This window comes from Opisthorchis viverrini (genome assembly GCF_000715545.1).
Source record: "Opisthorchis viverrini unplaced genomic scaffold opera_v5_39, whole genome shotgun sequence".
NCBI lineage: Eukaryota > Metazoa > Platyhelminthes > Trematoda > Opisthorchiida > Opisthorchiidae > Opisthorchis > Opisthorchis viverrini.
In genome coordinates, this window is record NW_008751696.1 from 597574 (window position 1) to 615625 (window position 18052).

At 44.2% G+C, this 18052-nt stretch overlaps 1 protein-coding gene across 1 annotated transcript in view; it reads left to right on the plus strand.

Annotated features, from left to right (window-relative positions):
* T265_02968 (hypothetical protein) overlaps positions 1–18052 on the plus strand; it is a gene marked incomplete at both ends in the record, with an annotated part of 41959 nt that overhangs the window by 14669 nt on the left and 9238 nt on the right. Inside the window, 4 exons of the mRNA XM_009167347.1 lie at positions 843–1038; positions 5665–5803; positions 8058–8127; positions 13647–13693. Coding sequence (XP_009165611.1) covers positions 843–1038; positions 5665–5803; positions 8058–8127; positions 13647–13693 — 452 coding nt within the window. The remainder of the gene's footprint in view (positions 1–842; positions 1039–5664; positions 5804–8057; positions 8128–13646; positions 13694–18052) is intronic.

The following is an 18052-nucleotide window of genomic DNA, read 5'->3' on the forward strand; positions in this document are numbered from 1 at the left end:
CAGCGGGAAATGCAGATTGTGGGAGGTGAGGATGCGATGCGTTACTAATAGGAGCCAACCTACCAGGCCAACCTGTAGGGTGGTAGATTTGCCTCAGCCACAGCTGCTCCTCTCTGAGCATAATGTAATAAGAGCAATCGTTTTGGAGTTGAGTATTCAAATGCTCCTTCATATTACTTTATTGTGTAGTTAGTATACCTGAAGGAGGCTGTCGGATATCCTGGGCTCGAGATAAGTGAGTGGTTAAGTTGTGATCCTACTGATTGGAAGGTCCGTGTTCGAAACCAACCTCGGCGCATCAATTGCTCCCATATTGGCTTGGCGATCTGACGGTATCTCACCCCTCGTGTTTCTCTCGGGTGGCATGGAATCGAGGTACCAAAAGGGAGCTGGACGGTGTCGTATATCGTTGTTGTGACCATTTTTAGGTTCCATGTTCATCTTTTCGAACTTTTACATTTACGGGGTTTTCTAATGAGGACTTGGACTAATGGTAGTAACATTTTTGTGACGTGGTGTCTACGGATTCTGTTCCCAAAAAACTAGGTAAGCAGAGCATCTCGCATAAAATCCTATCAAAAAGTGCATTGCTGGCACTCACGTTGAAACTCCAGTTTGGTTATCACTTGCATCTTGTACCTTGTGATCTTTAATACAAGCTTGCGGATGTATTCATGAATAAAGTTGAACGCGAACCGTGTACGTTCGGTGTGGATGACAAGGTTTTGTTTGTTTTGCCGTGTTCCACTTTATCTCTTTTTCGGACCGTTTCGTGTTATGAGCACTCTTTAGATTAAAGTATATTCATTTTAGCACCGATTTTTTCTGGTACCGTTCTCTAGTCCGTTCCTTGATCTACTGGCAAGATCCGATCCATTCGGCTGCGGTGCTCGCCGTTCTTTTGGCCGCTCAGTTTGGTTTCTTGTACCTTTCGGCGATTTCATTCGTTGCCTACACTGGATTTTTCCTCCTTCTTTCCATCAATCTATGTCGGTTATACTATCACTACATCGCTAAAACCGAGAGCCAATTTATCAAGTGAGTCATGTCAGTCTTATTTTTGCTTTTGTATGCATAAGTGTGTAGTTACCAAGTTGTATCTTGTGACGCTCCAAATTGGTTGCTTGCCCACATAGTTTCCGATGTCTTCACTGCCATACACTGGCCAACTTTCTGCGAGCTGAAGTTGTGTGCATGCACTGTTATTTATGGAGTGTGGTGATCGCAGCTAAGTTCCCTTGGCTAAGATCAAGCGCTAGAGCATCCGTATTTCGAATGGATGCCGACGAGTATCACAAAAATTCTTCTTGATAGATGGGCTGGCAAACGTAAGTGGGCACACTTGTGTGACTTGCTCTCCCACTTGGGCGTATTTGACCATTATCCATATTTTTTTCGCCATTGTCTCACCCAATTTCGACACGACGCAATGACTTGGTTGGTTTCAGTGCATTGTCGGTCAGTCAGATATCCCTGTGACAGCGACATACCACCGCCACTCCGTCACATTCGACCCACATTGTGAGGATGTCTGTACTGATGGTTTTCGAGACAAGTGAGGTTAGCTTCCACACGGATGGAAGCCGGAAGGCGCAATATGAGAGCTTGTTTACGCCATACAGTTCGGAAACGGGCTAGAATTAAGAAACCGACACGGCCGCTGGCTAGTTTTTGTGAAAAAGTGTCAACGAATCTACCGCATGCCTGATGTGTACAGCCGATGTAGACCGCTGAGTTACTCACCATAACCTGTGAACGTTGAAAGTTCTAGGAGTGGTTCGAGCCTACGTAGACATGTTTGAATGAGTGGCCGTTGTGGACTAATTCTGCGAGAGGTTGGATTGAAGTGATTGCGTGAGATTGGATAAAATTAGTGTAGCTAGATATTGACGTAACTTAAAATTACGCTTTTTTAGATACTGACAGTAGATAGGAGATAAGTCTAACGAAAATTTGCGGGAGGAAATGGAGGAGTATCAGGAACTGGATTCCAAAGTTGCCAAGTTTGACTTTAGTTCAGTTCCGTTTTGCTACCGTTGGCCGTTGGCAAGTTTTTGTTCGTTTTGATTGGCGGGGCTTTCAGAGGTAGAGCTTTGCTCGTTGTTATCTCCTGTTCTTCTGCGTTAAGGGGAATCCCGCACCAATGGCACTTTACCGCTCACAGTTAGGCGCTCCTACGGGCAAGAAGCCTATCCCGCACGCGGTTGGCCAGAAGGTTAGGTCACTTGCTGGTCTAGCATCAAGGCGAGCTCTGATTGGCCGAAAGCCTGGACCCAACAGCCAGTCTTCCTGTGTCTGCCGAAAGCCGGTTGCTTATGTAGAATCCAGGTGTCAGAATTTCCAGCATATGGTCGCCGCATAAATCTTACAAATATGCGCTGCACATGTGTTTTGACCTGGTTTTGGGCATTGATATGTGTGACCTTTAGCGGCTGTTCTGACTGGAACGGTAGCTTGGGAGGTTCACACCGGGAACTAAGCTGAGTAATATACCGTTATTACATCTATCCACTCAGTCGTGTCCATAGGGACGAACTCCTTCCCGATGCTTAAGTTTCGCATTGAACCCTGATGTGTGAATTAGCGAATCGAGTGTGCCAAAGTACACTGTGTGACGTGTCCATCTTGCATTTTCTGACCGGAGCAACTAGTACAGGATGGAGTTCATCTTCCTTCGTTGACGGACACTAATAATAAATAATAAACCCTGAATGCACATCGTGAAACGTCATAATATCAGTCTATAATCTCCACAAAGGAGAGTCGGGTACTAACCGTTCAGTGAACGAACTGAAGCACCGCGATGTTCCATTATCAAAAGACGCCAGCGATTGGTGGTAAAATGCTTACAGTTTAATTGCCTAGCTCAGCGGACACCAGCGATTCTGTGCTATCGTAGCTAATAATGTTATCACTACTAACTTCACTCCATGTATTGCTATTCTGGGGCATCCACTGCTTCCATCTGTAAGCAAGCTAACCTCACCTGTCTCGAACACCTTGAGTACAAACATGAGCGGAACATCTGTACCATGTGAATCGAATGTGATGGGGATGGAGGTTATCTGTTGCCTTTCTAGATGCAGCTGACTAATTGAAGTGCATTGAAGTCAGCCAATTCACTGCGTCTTGGCGAAATCCAATTGAGCAGTGATGAATATTCGAGGGAAATGGACTAATTATCCCAGCAACTCTGGGTTGCAAACTTCTGTACGCTCTGGGTAGATCCCTTTGCGTGCCTGTTATGAGGAGTATGCCATCATATTCATGTGTTTACCGTTAATTAGCTTTTCCTCGTGTGATGTTTCCGTTAATCAGTGGCCGTTCTAGGAGATGGTAAACTCCCCAGCTGCTTTCTCGGGTAATCAAGAAAGTGAATCTCTTAACAACTTACTGTGGACGTTGGCATACTTGGCAACGTCGCTCCCCAACTTTCACACTATATCTTTTGGTTTTCGAATCGACTCCATCGGGCACCATAACAGAGTAAACTATCTATTGTCCGAGGAATTTCATGCCAACGATGACTGTGTCAAAACACAACACAGGTCAGCTGGCGCTGCGCGTTGGTTTGAGCTTGAGATAGCTCGGTGCTTATGGCGCGGATTTACTGACTGGAAGGTCCGCGGATGGAGCCCAGTGTCGCTAACTCGACTACACCTGTCTAGGCTTGGGCAACGTGAAGGTACATCAGCCCTCGTGTTTCCTTCGGGCGGCATGGCAGCTGGACGACTGTTATTTACATGTTACACGTAAATTTTGGAACGCCTATTCCTGCCTATCGTTGTTTAACTTGTGCTTGAACTGATACTGTTGCATCGGCGTGTGAGCCTACTGGTTTCAAGTAGCGTTACTCAGCCGATCGAAAAGTAACCCTTTGTTGGAGTAGTGCACCAACTCCCACTCTAGCATGCTTGAATAATGCGCTGCACTTGAAATAGGCTTTTGTGACGAACATCCGAAACACTACAAGCTTAGGACTAAAGTTCTTTTGCCATCTCCATTTCTGACGCAACGTGTTTGATTTTTTGTGAGGACGGGGTTCAGTGGCCTGTTCTGAGGCGTTCGTATGGGGTTCGAACCTGGGTCGTCGAAATGGTAGTTGACGGTCCTCTGCATCCGGCCAACCCGGATTGCATTTATAACAAGCAGAGTGATTCGTTCAGCTGCACAATTCAAAGTCTTGCCATTGATCATGAAACTTATAGAACTAGTTAGCTGAGAGGGTAGTTCAACAAATTAACTGGAAAATCTGAAACCTTGCCGCGCGAATTTACACGGGTCCTATGACGAGACACTGAGTTAATTTGCTCTCACTTACCGACTGGAAACAACTTTAATTCAGTAACTCGAGGATATTCTAAGTGTTTGGTTGTACTCACCAGAAGCCAATCATGGCTTGCTGCCTATGAGAAGGTCTGGGTACCCCTTTCACTTTGCTCTGTTACTTGCGATACCCAAGTAAAAGCACTTGTTCTTTGATCGACTCATTACTTAGTTTGCCTTCGGTGTGGGTAATGGACTGCTCTCATGGTTTGAGAGTTACAGTGGCAGTTGAATAGGGTGTCATTCTTGTCTGTAAGTACTATTATTTGATCATAAAATAAGCTGGCTGCAACTTTATTGTATGAGTGTAGCCTCTCTACCACGAATTGAAGATGTTGAGTATCAAAACTGTTCTCTTCTGAGAGGGACTCTAAAATGATCACGTGTTCCAAACGACCAAACACCATTGGTTTTTCTGTCGTTGTTGGCTTATAAAAATGGTTTATTCCGAACAGGACGGCACCTCTGACGTTATAGTCCGACCTTCCAGATTGAGCATTTGGCCTTCTCCCTTCTATGTCCCAGAGAGGCTAATGGCACCACCACAGACAATCGGGGTACTCGGTCTCCCACAGGACCTTGCCGATCTTTAAGAGAGGGTGTTCGGACACCAGGTTATGACTTACGAGGAATGCTCTTTTGAACTCTCAGGATGTGTGGTATGTGGTTGTGATTTTCGGGAACCACCCGGATCTCATACGAGCATCCATAACCTGGTCAGGTAGGCTGAATGGACCAACGGAGCAGTGTACATGTCAGTACAGTTTGTGCTCCAACAGTGTAACTGCAAGGTTTATTGTTATTACGCCTCTCCGTTTTTGAGTGCCTAGACAAGCGAGACACAGGTTGCTTTTCCTCTCCTCCGGAACTCCTCTTCAGTCACGTATAAAGTACGTGGAAAAAGCTCCATCACGGGGACCTTAGAAAAAGGAAATTCATGTTTCCTTGGGACCAGTTTCACAAATACTTGCTTAGAAAAACTGTCGCTAGATAAGCAATATTTATTCAGGCCAAGTTGTAAATGCCGCATTCCACCCTGTCATTTACGCGTGCCAGTTGGCTCCGAACCCGTAATCTTTGATCAGGTGAAATTCCCTTCCCCTCCAATTTTTCGACGAAGTAGTTGGACTACGTTAACTTTTACTAATTAGTTTTCGTGCACTCAGCGTGAAACCCCCGCTTGTTTGTGAACTACTTCACACAGTGGACTGCTACCCTGACGAGAAACTGCACTGCTTCTAAAAACTTCATGTTTCACTTTATTTTGATTTATTATTTTGCATACAGCCATGTGAATAGCACCTATTCAGTTTGAGCTATCCGGTCTAACTTTTCCAGAGAATACCTAGAACGTGATGTCAGTCTCCCTAAGGATCAGATGGCAGATGTGGCTCGCCGACTTACGGACCACGCAAACGAAGTCATTGTGCAGGCACGAGATGTGTTCCTATTGACGAATATTGGCGCATCCGTGAAAGTAAGTTGATTTAGTTTATATCGTTCTATGTTTACCGAATGTTTTTTGTCGAGACTTATTGTCCAAACGGCAGCATCAAAACCCTGCAAGTTCCTTTTTCGGCTCTTCCAATTTTTTTGTGTGCTTTGTAGGTTCGCACTTCTTAAACACCCGCCACCACCGCTTTGAACATGATTTGTCACTGCCGGAGTTTTGAGTGTGCAACTTCTATGACGAGGTCTTTAGATAGCTAACTGGCGCATCAGAACCCACAGTCGTTTGAGATGGCTTATGGTCGACTAGCACAAAACCGACCACCTTTTGTTCGGTAAATCAATGAAATCTATACAAGATCTTGTTGGAATTTTCGTTCCCGAGTGAGAAGCGGTGACCTTATTGGTCGTTACTCGCACCAGTCAGAGCACACCCGCGTTGCCGTGCTGCTCACTCCTTTTGATGCGTAGTTAGTGACCCGCTTCTTCACGAATATCCATCCCTAGCCTGCCTCATCAGTTATGGGAAAAAGTCGGATGCTTCTGATTTGCATAGCGGTTTGGGAAAAATAGGCCAGTAATCCTGGCATGCTCAGACGAACCTGTTCACCTGTCATGTATGTGATTCCCCCAACAAGCCTTCAGAGTAAACACCGTGGTGATATATCGTTCTCTGTTCTTTGGTAGTATGTACCAAAATAGAAAATAAAATTATTCATTCATATCCGAGGTCAGATGCGGACTGTGTATCCTGGGCAGCAGTCTTATCCCGACATTATATGTCTGTTTTTTTTTTGGATTAGGTCTGATTCTTGTAAGCGATGACACTTGCTTGCTTCTCGAGACCTAACTTATTGCCTTCCCACGCCTTGAGGTAATGCAGTCAAGCCATATGTTTCCTGAGGTCGGGAACAACCACCTATCGATACGAGGAATAACAATTCTCCACTCGGTCAGTCAGCTTGTGTGTTTGTTTGTCATCGAACCTAACGCAAATATTACTCAGTCAGAGCGCCAACTAGTCTAAACTGTAGGAGGCAATATTCTTTGCGTACTTTCTTGGAAGATCAATAAGTGCATTTCCCGTACCTCAGCGCTTTTCCTCGTACTATATAATCAGAGACATTATGGGGTATTCTACAGAGTCGGTTTTCACTATCATGCGACTTAACGCAAACCAGTGGTCGGGGAGGAGGTTGGTACGTTTATTGCCCGTTTATTGGACAACAAGTAGGTCTGTGTCAAACAGTGGATGGATCAGTAGGATCTTTTTTTTTAACAAGTTAGCATAAATATATAAGCATTTAATTGTATAAACATAAACTGTGGCTATTCGGGGACGTAGTGGAAAGTTCTTGGAACAAACGAGACGGCATACAGCGAAGAACCCGAAGTGCCGCCAGACTGACGGAAAACAACTGAACAGCTGCTGGTGAATGTAAACATACCCAATACTCAGAAAAGACCTCAGAGAAGGAACCAACAGGTACATTTATCGTTATTGGGTGTTATTGATATATATTCACGAAGCCTCTGTAGAACAGCCACGTTCTTCGGATAGCTGTTCATTATTGGAAGGATATACAATACTTAGCTCAGTGGCTTAAAACGGCGGTTAACTGTCATACTGGTGCGCTTGCGTTGTGGTCGTTGCGGTAATATGCACACTTCGATCCGCCCGTTATGTTGCCAACAACATAACGTAATTTGCACTCCTTCGGTGACTTGTATTCAGCGTGATTCCACCTTTTCATCTTACGAAGTTACTGGCTCCCACAACTGATCTACTGCCAATCATTCGTTCGAAAAGTGGTACAGGAACGGAACAGTCTGTTCTTGAGTGAGGCCACGGTTCAGATGTTGATCCCAAACGTAGCTCCATTGAAGCCTACTTCATACCGAGAGCCCAACTCAGTAGTTCGCTTGATGAACGTCCTAACGGGGTTAGGCCAACTTGAACTATGAAAGATCTTACAGCCGTAGCACCCTTTCGATGCCTAATTCCATGCCACCAGAAGGAAACACGAGGACTGGGCCACTGCCAGGTTGCTCAAGCCTAGACAAGATTAAACTAGAAAAAAATCTTGAAGCGGTTCTGACCTCAACGTTTTTGCCCTATGTGATGTTAAGAAGTGTAAATTTTTCCGGGTTTCATTCACCGTTTCAAACCCTGAGGTGTTTTGCGTGTCGAGTTCTTTGGTTGGGTTGGTCTACCGTCATTTGTTTTCTCTCTTACTTTTAACCCCCGGCGCGTTTGTTCAATTACACTCCGCATATCCCAGTTCGGGGTCCTGCTTTATTTGATGACCTACGTTGGTGCGCGATTCAACCTGCTGACTTTGTGCATCACGGGTGAGTTTTCTCAACGTATTTTCCGTTTGATGGTTCTCTTGGGAAAACTATTGGTCGACTGTAGAACTTATCGTTGTTTCCTAGTTAACTTCATTTCTATCCCAATGAATGATTTCCGCTTATTTTCATTCACAACTTACGGAACCCTGTGCATCCAGTAGCTGGTTTTGTGTTCCGAAACCGGAACAAGCGTCCAACCTGAAAAAAGCGGCGAGCTTTGCTTTGCCTTTTTCTAGCACTTTAGTTTGTCCTCTCTTTCTCACAACAACATTATCTCCTTTCCAGTACCCTGTTTTAACCACTGAGTGTTTGGACGTAATTTGCGGATAGTGTGGGCTTGTTTATGTGCATTCACGATGTCGTCAAGCAATGCGCTGGTTTCTTCACTCCGTGATATATTTCTCTGGGCCTTGTTTACCGTTTGCGTCACCGCTCTCTCCCTTGTTGCACCAATCGATCTGTTCAGCGTTTACCTCCGACCGCGCATCGCTATGTCACACACAATTGCCGGAATCGGGTTAACATCAGTCATCCCGACTGCTAGTTTTACTGGTATACTTGGTTTGTTGTTAGTCGTGTGTGCCAACCAACCCGCTTCCTTAAAATGCTTTTCTGTGTGCGTGATCTCCAGAGCGCACAAAAACAGGAGTACCATCTCTTGTGAAATTTTTTTCCAGTTGGAGTCTACTTCTGACTAGTCGATTACTGCTTGGTTGACCTGGGAGTAGTTCAGTCGTAGTACATGCTATGGCATAGAGAACAAGCACGCGGCAGCGGATCATGATGGCTCGATTTTCTGTGTCAGTGCAGCATTTTTTTGGGGTTATTGCCGATTTCCGCGGAGTCTTTTTTCAAGCAGCGACAAAATTTGTGGAAACAGATAGCCTCATCAGTGATTGATTCTCCCCATTATCAAATGGCACTGGTCTTCGTCAATTTTGTTCTATTTCGTTGGTCCAACCACTTCCAGAAATCGGTACTACAAAGGAACAGTCCGTAATCAGCAGGCTTCCGCAACAAGCTTTGTTCACGTGTCTTGTGTCCTATCCAATAGGAGTATCCTAAGTCCATCTATCTGCGTGCTTGTCACCGGCAGGCACAATTATATCTGATATTTCATTCCACTACGAAGAGCACCTAGTACGTCCCAGTAACTTTCCGACACATTCAGAGCTGCAGTTTTGGAGCCTATGTAAATATAATAATTAGGAGACAATAGGCCTCGAGTTTTTCACGGACTAGCAAACGAACCGCGCGGAGTCTACCATCTCTCAGCATCCAATCAACTAATGTTCGACTCGATCTCTGAGCGCAGTACCCACCCTTGCATACCCAGTTGCAATGGCCTCTGTCGCCACTGGTGGGTAGGGAGAAGTTCATGCGTCCTGGATTCGTATTTGCGACAGACACTACACATTCATGTAGAGAAAAACCGACATCCATGCAAGACCACCTTGTCCTTCTCGCTTCAGAGTGGACTGGCTTCCGGAGCTTGAAAATTGATTTTTAAGTATCCGTGGCTGTTAGTGCAGACGCACGCGCGGACGTTGTCGATAACGGTCATTCAAGGCGGACAAAGCTGTCATTCTTAGCATTAGGACCTGAAGAGAAAGGCTCTTGAAAATTTGGTAGGCTGTGGGAAAAGAAGGGATACGAAGGCGTGGGAAGGTAGGCCCTAGCACTGGCAGGTTTTCTCTTTCCCGTTGTATTCCGCAGGTAAAGCCACCCGGCCGATTTGGCACGAGAGCATTTTCGGTAGTGAATTTTGTGGGTGTACGCTAGATACGGTACTTTCATGGTGCCCATACCTAGAGAGGAGGACGAGCGACCCCCACCTCAGGCTTTTGGTTCAAAGGCCTAACCGCAAGGTAGCTTGTAGATGCCATCATACTATCTAATATTACAGTTTTTCAGGAACAAGTCGCCGTACATATTCTGACACCCACCGTGTTCATGGAGCTTGTATCCATTGGCCAACATGGTATGTGGAAGTCTTAGGGTCAAATTACACCCTCCCTTGGGCTCATAGAAGTGCACAAGCCGCAGCTAAACGCAAACAGTTGAATATCATCTCAGTAGTTTGTACACGCGTAACACCTGTCCAAGACATTTATGAAAGCGATTAATCTTGCTTCAAGAAGTAGTTTAAAGTAGTAGTATTATCGTCGGATGAGGTTCCTAGAGAGCGTGTATTAAATTTTCGTGGCACTGATAGGTATGGCTCAGCCACCCTTGGTGACGTCCACATATTCAGACTTTTTCCTGGTAACGTGTAACTACCAACCACCGTTTCCCATTCCGGAAGAAACTTGAAAATAAACCTACTCCGTGACAGCTGTTTTCGTCAGCTTTCCCTTAGAATCCACCATCTCTACATTTTATAAGCTAATTGACAGGGTGAGTTTAGTCGAAGTCTAACAAAGGAACTTCTCTACTCTGCCCAAGCTTTATAGAAAAACGGTTTGAAATTGAAGCGCCGTTTTCAAGCACTTTCCTTAGGGATAACGACCTGGTATCACTAAATGAAAATTTTTTACTGCAAGTCATCGACTGGATAGTTTCAAAATTTTCCGAGGCATGGCTAGTCAAGTCACATGGTGCTGTATCTTCAAAACGAGCTTTATACTCTCAGTTTTGTACCTTGATGTTTATGTCTCCTTAATGTAGTACTGCGTCGTGTGAGGTGAAATTGTGGTTCAGTGAGCCCATTGATCAAGGTTTCAACGTTTGTGCAATCAGCAAATAAACTAGACTCGAGTGAACTTTGGATAATGAAACGAAACTACATGTACGTGGCACATGCTAGTTTGCGGTAATCTATTAGGAGCGCGGATCATGGACAGAACGTCTCCACTGGCGGCTAGCAGCCATCCAGTTCCATGTCGCGAGATGGCATTTACGGTGCTGGCAGTCCAAAATATTCATAAGCAGATAGTGGCCAATATGCAGAGTCACTAAACGGTCGCTGTGGTCACCTGATATCGAGGCCATGGGATCCTGGATGTGCCTTTCATCTAACCTATTACGTGCATTCAAATCTGCAACAAGTACATTCGTATTGATGCCTGGCGTTCCCTTTATTAAGCCGTTGAGTTGATCGTAAAGATCATTGGCAGAATCAGGATTGAAATCATCCGATTTAACACAACAGTGTTTGGTTATCTATGAAGAGTCTTCAGTAGGAGTGATCAGATCATGAACCGGTAAAAATCCTCTAATTTCCCCCACTCGACCCATCAGTTTTTCATCACTTAATCACAACGCTAATCAGCAGTACCCTTTAACCGACTTTCACACTAGTTTAGTCTGCATTTCGGAAGGCCTCGCTTATCGATTCTCCATCTGCCTTCAAACTCGACGAACCTAGTAACTCGCTCGCTTGTTTTGACGGAGCTTTTTGTGTCAAAGCGTACGACAGTGAAGCATCAGTGTTGAACACTGATGTCATGCTGTCGATGATGATGATGATGATGTGTCAAAGCGAAACTTTGTCCAACCATAGGTCCATCTATTGTTTACTAAATTATTCTGAAACAGTAGTTTGTTTCGCCACAATAACACCGCGTCCTAAAATCTGATGAATGACTGTAGGTGGAACTAATATGCACAATGCATAGTCGGTGCGCTTCATTCCATTAAATTCACCGATCTAATCTAGTACTCAAGGTACGGGATGGGAACCCGACTTTGACTTTTTGGATCCCTCTTTTCTATGCTTCGTCATCTCACTTCTGGTTGCATGGCAACGATTCATTGATTTACTTATGTTACCATACGATACTTTGGATCGTATCTGTGATTTGTAGTCTAACAAGTGCATATAGACGTATTTAAAGGAACATCTCTTCACTTGAACTTCATTAAAATATTACTTGCGTACTCTCCGGGAAAAATCTCACACCAACTTTGTGAGGTTTGGCTGAAGAGGGCTACATTTTTGTCGAGTCTTAAGAGGATGTCTTTTGCGTGCATTGGGCAATTGGACTTGGCAATTTGAAATATAGTATTCCTTTCAAAAATGAATTACTTTTGCATCCCAAAACCCATTATTTTTACCCTCTATCCTTATCTCTGCACGAATAAACAGGCTTTTAGGACTGGAATAAATTTACACAGGGACTTGACGTACAAGACTCAGTTTACCTATCTTAATGCAGTAATCAGGAGAATCCAACTAGGGTTGGGCGCATGTTTCGTTTTACTGATAGTAGTAGTAACTGGTGAGAGGGTCTGGTTTATAAAGCTGGAAGGCAAATGGCTGAAATTTCGGGGATAACATGAATAGCTGTTTTAGGTTGGTCATCTCATTAACCTCAACCTCGTTGCGAGTACAGTGGCTGCTCACACTTTTGCCGCGTTATCGGTGAATACTGAGATAACGAATGTTTGTGACCGTCTTAAGTTTCTGTGCTGCTTATAGGAAATAGGAGCTTGCCAAGGATGTTTACCTTGCGACATTGTATCTCTAAGCCCTCCTTGTTCCCATGTTCCTTCATTTCTCATCTACAACTGACGTATATCGGTGTTGATAGTTTATCGTTATCGTCATTTTTTACTGGTCAATTTCTTGCCTTATTTGTAAGGCACCGTAGCTTGTCTTATCTTGGTTGGACAGCTGCGGCATTGCTGAAGCTAGGTCAACCTCACATCAAAGATGGCTGGAATAAGGTTCAACCTGTTTGCACTCAGTGCGTTCAGGTGGTCTTTTCTGTCACATAATAAAAGGGAACCTATAGGGAAACCGCTTTGGTCCTTCGATCAGGCTTCCATAAGAGGGACGATGGATGTGAAATCAGTACGAAGGCTACTGAGTTCTTCAGTCCATCGTGCGTTCCTGCATTTTCATGGAAGGAAAGATTAAAAATTGTCTCTTGGTTGATTTAATTAAAGTCCATGTTTGACTTGCTTGACTTCGTTGGGCCTGACGAGACCATATCAAAATCATGCGGTCACAGCAGACATGTTCACAAAGTCTATCTCATTGTGACGCGATGGTGTTAAACATGGTATGAATGCAACTGCACAAGAGCTGACAACCGGGTTTTCTGCAAACTACCTAGCGAAGGTTCAACGTAATTTGCGTTCTCTGTTCTGTTGTCGGTGGGTGTTGCTACCAATTTGGTGTATGAACCATTTTTGCAGGTACTGACAATCATGATAGCCTCATGTCTTGTGAGTAGTACCTAGACTTTGAAAGACAGGTGGAGCGAACTCATACAAACGCCAAGTTCGATGGAGTGACTGGATGAGATTTTTTTGACACGGTTCCGAAATCGGTATCCTTCCTCACAGCACTTGGCTCTGTAAATTCTAGGTGTATATGGCAAAAGCCATGCAGCGCTGAAGACCGTCATACACAGATTACCGTTACTCCATAACTATGTCCTAAATCAGGATATTCTTGGAACTGGCACATCTGTAAGAAGGTCGTAAAGTAAGTAGGTACATTCTACCTTCCTAGAGTTTTTTCGTGGCATTTCTGTTGTCTCAATTTACCGCTTTCATTCTGTACTTTTCAGGCACTGTCCTAGCATTCTTCCTGCCGAAATTTTACAAAACATACCAGGTGAGTTCTATGGACCATGTTGAGCTTTTTGTCGGCACATTCCACGACCTAATGTCAGATGTCCATTCATCTTGTATCACAGCTACCTATTCCCAGATTTACTCTTCGGCTTCCCCTAGTTTTCTGACCACTGTCTTGCTTCGGTCGCCAGCATACTGATAGGATATTCATTTATAATTATATGTGTACATGTGTAGTAGACCGCACCCACTGTCCTCCGGGTGAGAAGGTTAATGTGGTTCTTTCGATATCTCCGGACTTGTTTGTCAGGTTGATTGTTTTTTATCATTACTGACTCACACTGTGTATGTCTTATACTGTATTTCATTGAATGTCTTTCTGTATTGTGGTTTATCATAGATGTGCTGTATTATGTGTACAGATATACAAATGACCCTGCTTACTACTTTGGATTGCAGACCAATCCGTTCGTTTCCAATGCTTTCATCATTCATTCTGTATGCACCTCGCAGTATTTCACTGAGTTTTTATTATATTGCAATGAGCTTTATCATACTTTATATGACAATGTTTCGAGCATGCATACACCACTGACCTGTAGCTATCTGTGACTATACCAAACTTTATGGTGGCTGGTACCAGCTAGCCGTATTTGTGTGGCTCTTTGTATCTCAGGAATGGTGCGGGAGTCAGACCAAGTTGCGCATACTTTCTGTGTATAATCGGTTCAGCTGTCCTTACTTGACAGTTTTGGGTCCCGTTTGGGCACGCTGTTACCTACTTTTCATCCTTCGGTTTCGTCCTCTTCATCTAACACCGAATGCAAGGTGTCCAGGTGGATTCACATACGGCTCAGCACAAACCGTATTCGGCACAACCCGTTGTATGCGGGGTCAGCGCAGTTCTATGTGATGGGCCGATCCGGAGAGGGATCTCAGCCCACCATGTATATGCGCTTCCCGTACTCTTTCGGATTGGCCAAACGGTCTGCTTGCTAAGATTTGTCTTGCACCACGACTTTCTGAGAGTGTTAGAAGTTTAGCTAATTCCGGGTTTTCGCATTTGATTTACACCGTTTATGTCATGATAGAGCTTTATTAACAGTCGCTAGGTATTTTCCACACTGGGACATTATTGTGCATCACAGATACTGCTGCCAATGTTGGTGATTGTGGAGTGCAACAGTGGTGAATTGTGTTCTGCACACATGTTGTGAATGCAACCTTATTGTCGCGTTATCGCTGTGGTGAAGAGTTGCCAAAGAAACAGCCATATACAACCCAGAATAATACATATGGATTGGATTACACCAGTTGTCCACATAGAAAACGGTATATTCATCACTAACTGTAGATGTTTTACAGTGAATACGACTGAAGCTTCAACGCGCGATCTGTGAGATATCCGTCTATTCATCCTCTGAGGTCGTTCTGAATGTATTGACTCGAGTACGCCTTCGTGAGCAGCAGAAGATACATGTCAGGAGCTTAGTTCACCAACAGAGCCACACTTAGTTTGGCACTTTGTTGTTATTTTCATCGGCTTAACATTGTGCAGATGTGCAACGTTTCTTGCCTTTGGTGTTATAGCACATTGAGTATCAAAACGCAAAGATTTCTCAAGGTCACAACCGTGCTGGCCAGTCCTCGATAATGACCTCCGTCAATCGCGGTTTAGTGCCGCGATGGAAATCACCGTTACCGCATTGAGGTTTCTTATGGCACAAACTTAGCATCCGGGCTACAGTAGTCTACACACTACTCAGTCCTTTATTGAGGTATTTTACAACGTTTGTATCAAACCTCACGTTGCTCAGTCGTGCTACTGGGGTCCGTTGTTCCTCGTGGTCCTTCATTGTAACGGGGCAGTACTGGTTATGCGGATATAGTCCGCTTACCGTGCGTAAGGTATTGGCTCCTTCTAACCTTGGACTTACCGCTAGACCGCCCAACTTCCTTTCGAACGTTTCTATGTATGTCAGCCGTTCCACTTCACGTTGCCGACTGATAAGTATGTCGAAATTTTCTGGCCATTTCCGCCTTCTGGTCAAGTTGATCAATGGGACAAAGCGCTGCACTTGTTGAGATCTTATTCTGCTGAACTGCCTGCTCATCAAGCCTTAATTGTATAGTACACAGACGGTTCGTAAGTTGGAACTTCCTATAACATTCTGTTAGCAGCATATTACGATGGCCGTGAGCATTTTGTAAGGTCGTCAATGTTTTCTTCGTTTGAGGCATAGGCCACTAGTGCTGACGACCGACGTTTAACATTAGGTGTTCGTGCCACTCCACTTGGCATCGGAAAGCAGGCGCGACAAAATGTAAACATATGTATATTGGATTACGTCCATACAAGTGTACAGCTTCTTGCGTGAAGTTAAATCTGTCGCAGTAAATCAAGTTAGACTGTGAGGATGCTTATTAACATAATTACGTAATCTGCCTTCTTTGCTGACTGTGGGGATTTCGCGGTGAGTAAACCCTAGCCCTGATGAATATGGTGGTCAGGTAATATCGTATTTTACGCGTTGCCTAGTCTGAGGCCACAGAAGCAACCCAAACGATTTTGTCCCTTCATCGAATTCGTATAACCTGCGATGATTGAGGAACACGCCCTTCCTGTCTGTTTTCAGTTCGATGGATTTTATCACGAAGTGGATACTGTTCAGCCGTATACACGTTACCTTTTCTGTGCCGCACTGAAGGCATTAAAAGGACTTGATATCATCGTCGTTGTGCTGTTTAGATCTTTTTCTTATGATCTATTCGTAGTAGACCAGTACTGGGTCTCTTCCATCCCCAAATTTCTTTTCGTTACGGGGCGTACTTTAAATAAAGCAATAGTTGTACAGTTTTGAAACGTCGATGCTGTGGTTTTGTTGTCATTGTTGATGAGAAACATCGACAGGTAAATATAAATGAGTTAACCAGCAAAGTGGTGTGGTAAAGTATATTACCCATGTCCTTTTCATGGCTCTGGTGCACCTGGTTTGACACACTACAAGCCGTTGCCACTAGTGTCATACGCTATTCGTTACCTTGTAGCCCGTTATTTTTTATTAAGACTTCTGATAGCCATTGAAGGACAGTCCTTCTGTTGCTGGTTGTCCGGTTGTTCGTTGTGGATCACGAATAGTGCGTACTCTGCTTTACCACCAACTCATCACCATTATTATATGGTGGTCTGAAGTCTATGCTTCCATCATTATCTTGACGGGTTGTTTATTGTGCTGTAGCCTGAGCCGAGCTGCTTGGCTGAACCCTTCGCCTCGCAGTAGTGATGATGGCTTACATAAAACTGGCAACAATCATACCCTGGTTTAACGCTGAGTATCTCCTGCCAGGTGCATATGTTAGCATACAAAATTACTTACCGATTGGTTGTATTCCACGCTTGGCCCCTGCTAATCTGACTTGTTGGTACAAGTCCGTTGTTGCAGCACTTCGGCCGATATCGATTCGCATCATGCAGATCCTGTCGTTTCCAGACCAACGTCAGGCTCCGTTTGGTTGCGAACATCCGTACATGTTCAATTTTGCACGTGCAGTATTACTTTTCGCTTTTCGGACTCTTCACCTGGACGTGATCGTTCGGTCACCCGTCGACTTTCAAGTAGACTATTCAGGTGGACTATTCAGATTCTATCCGGTCCTTGACATGTTGAACATTGCATTCTAACTATGGTCAATGGCGCTTCTGCTACACATTTTTGTTATCCGATACATACCTGCATTTCACCGTTAGCCCCATATTACTTAGTGAGTTCCTAAAAACAAAATATGTACTACTTCGGATTCCGAATTTGCTTAACACTAAAACTTTACCAGCTATTCCTCTCTGGACAGTCTGACCAGATTGAGCACAGCTTCTGAACGTGGCAAGATATTTAGTGAAACTAAACTGATTCTGAAAGTGCCTGCAGAGTTAAACTGGAATATATACATATTCCTGTTAGGCGTCTTAAACTGCTGAATGAAAACCGGTCACATAAACGGGGAACGACATTTTTGTGCATCATGGGAAAAAAAGCTAAGAGCATACTTGGTGATGCCACCACTCCCGTACATATATTAGTAAAATCATTCTTTCTACTCTCAATAGTGAAGAATGGTTGGATCGTTCTGATTTGATCAACCACATCACGATAGAATTCTGAACAAATCGGACGTGAATTACATAGTTTCAAGGAGTCCCAGACTCTGTCAGACTAACATTGTTAAAATTGCTTTGAAACATGCAGACGCAGCCTAGATAACAAAGGCGACCTAATGAACCATGAGAAACCTCCGGTAAAGTTTATATGGTGATCGAATACTGCTGAAGTACGGATGGTTTTGGAGTCGTCAAGCAAATTACTGTGGGCGTTCAGGACTATATATATATATATATATATAT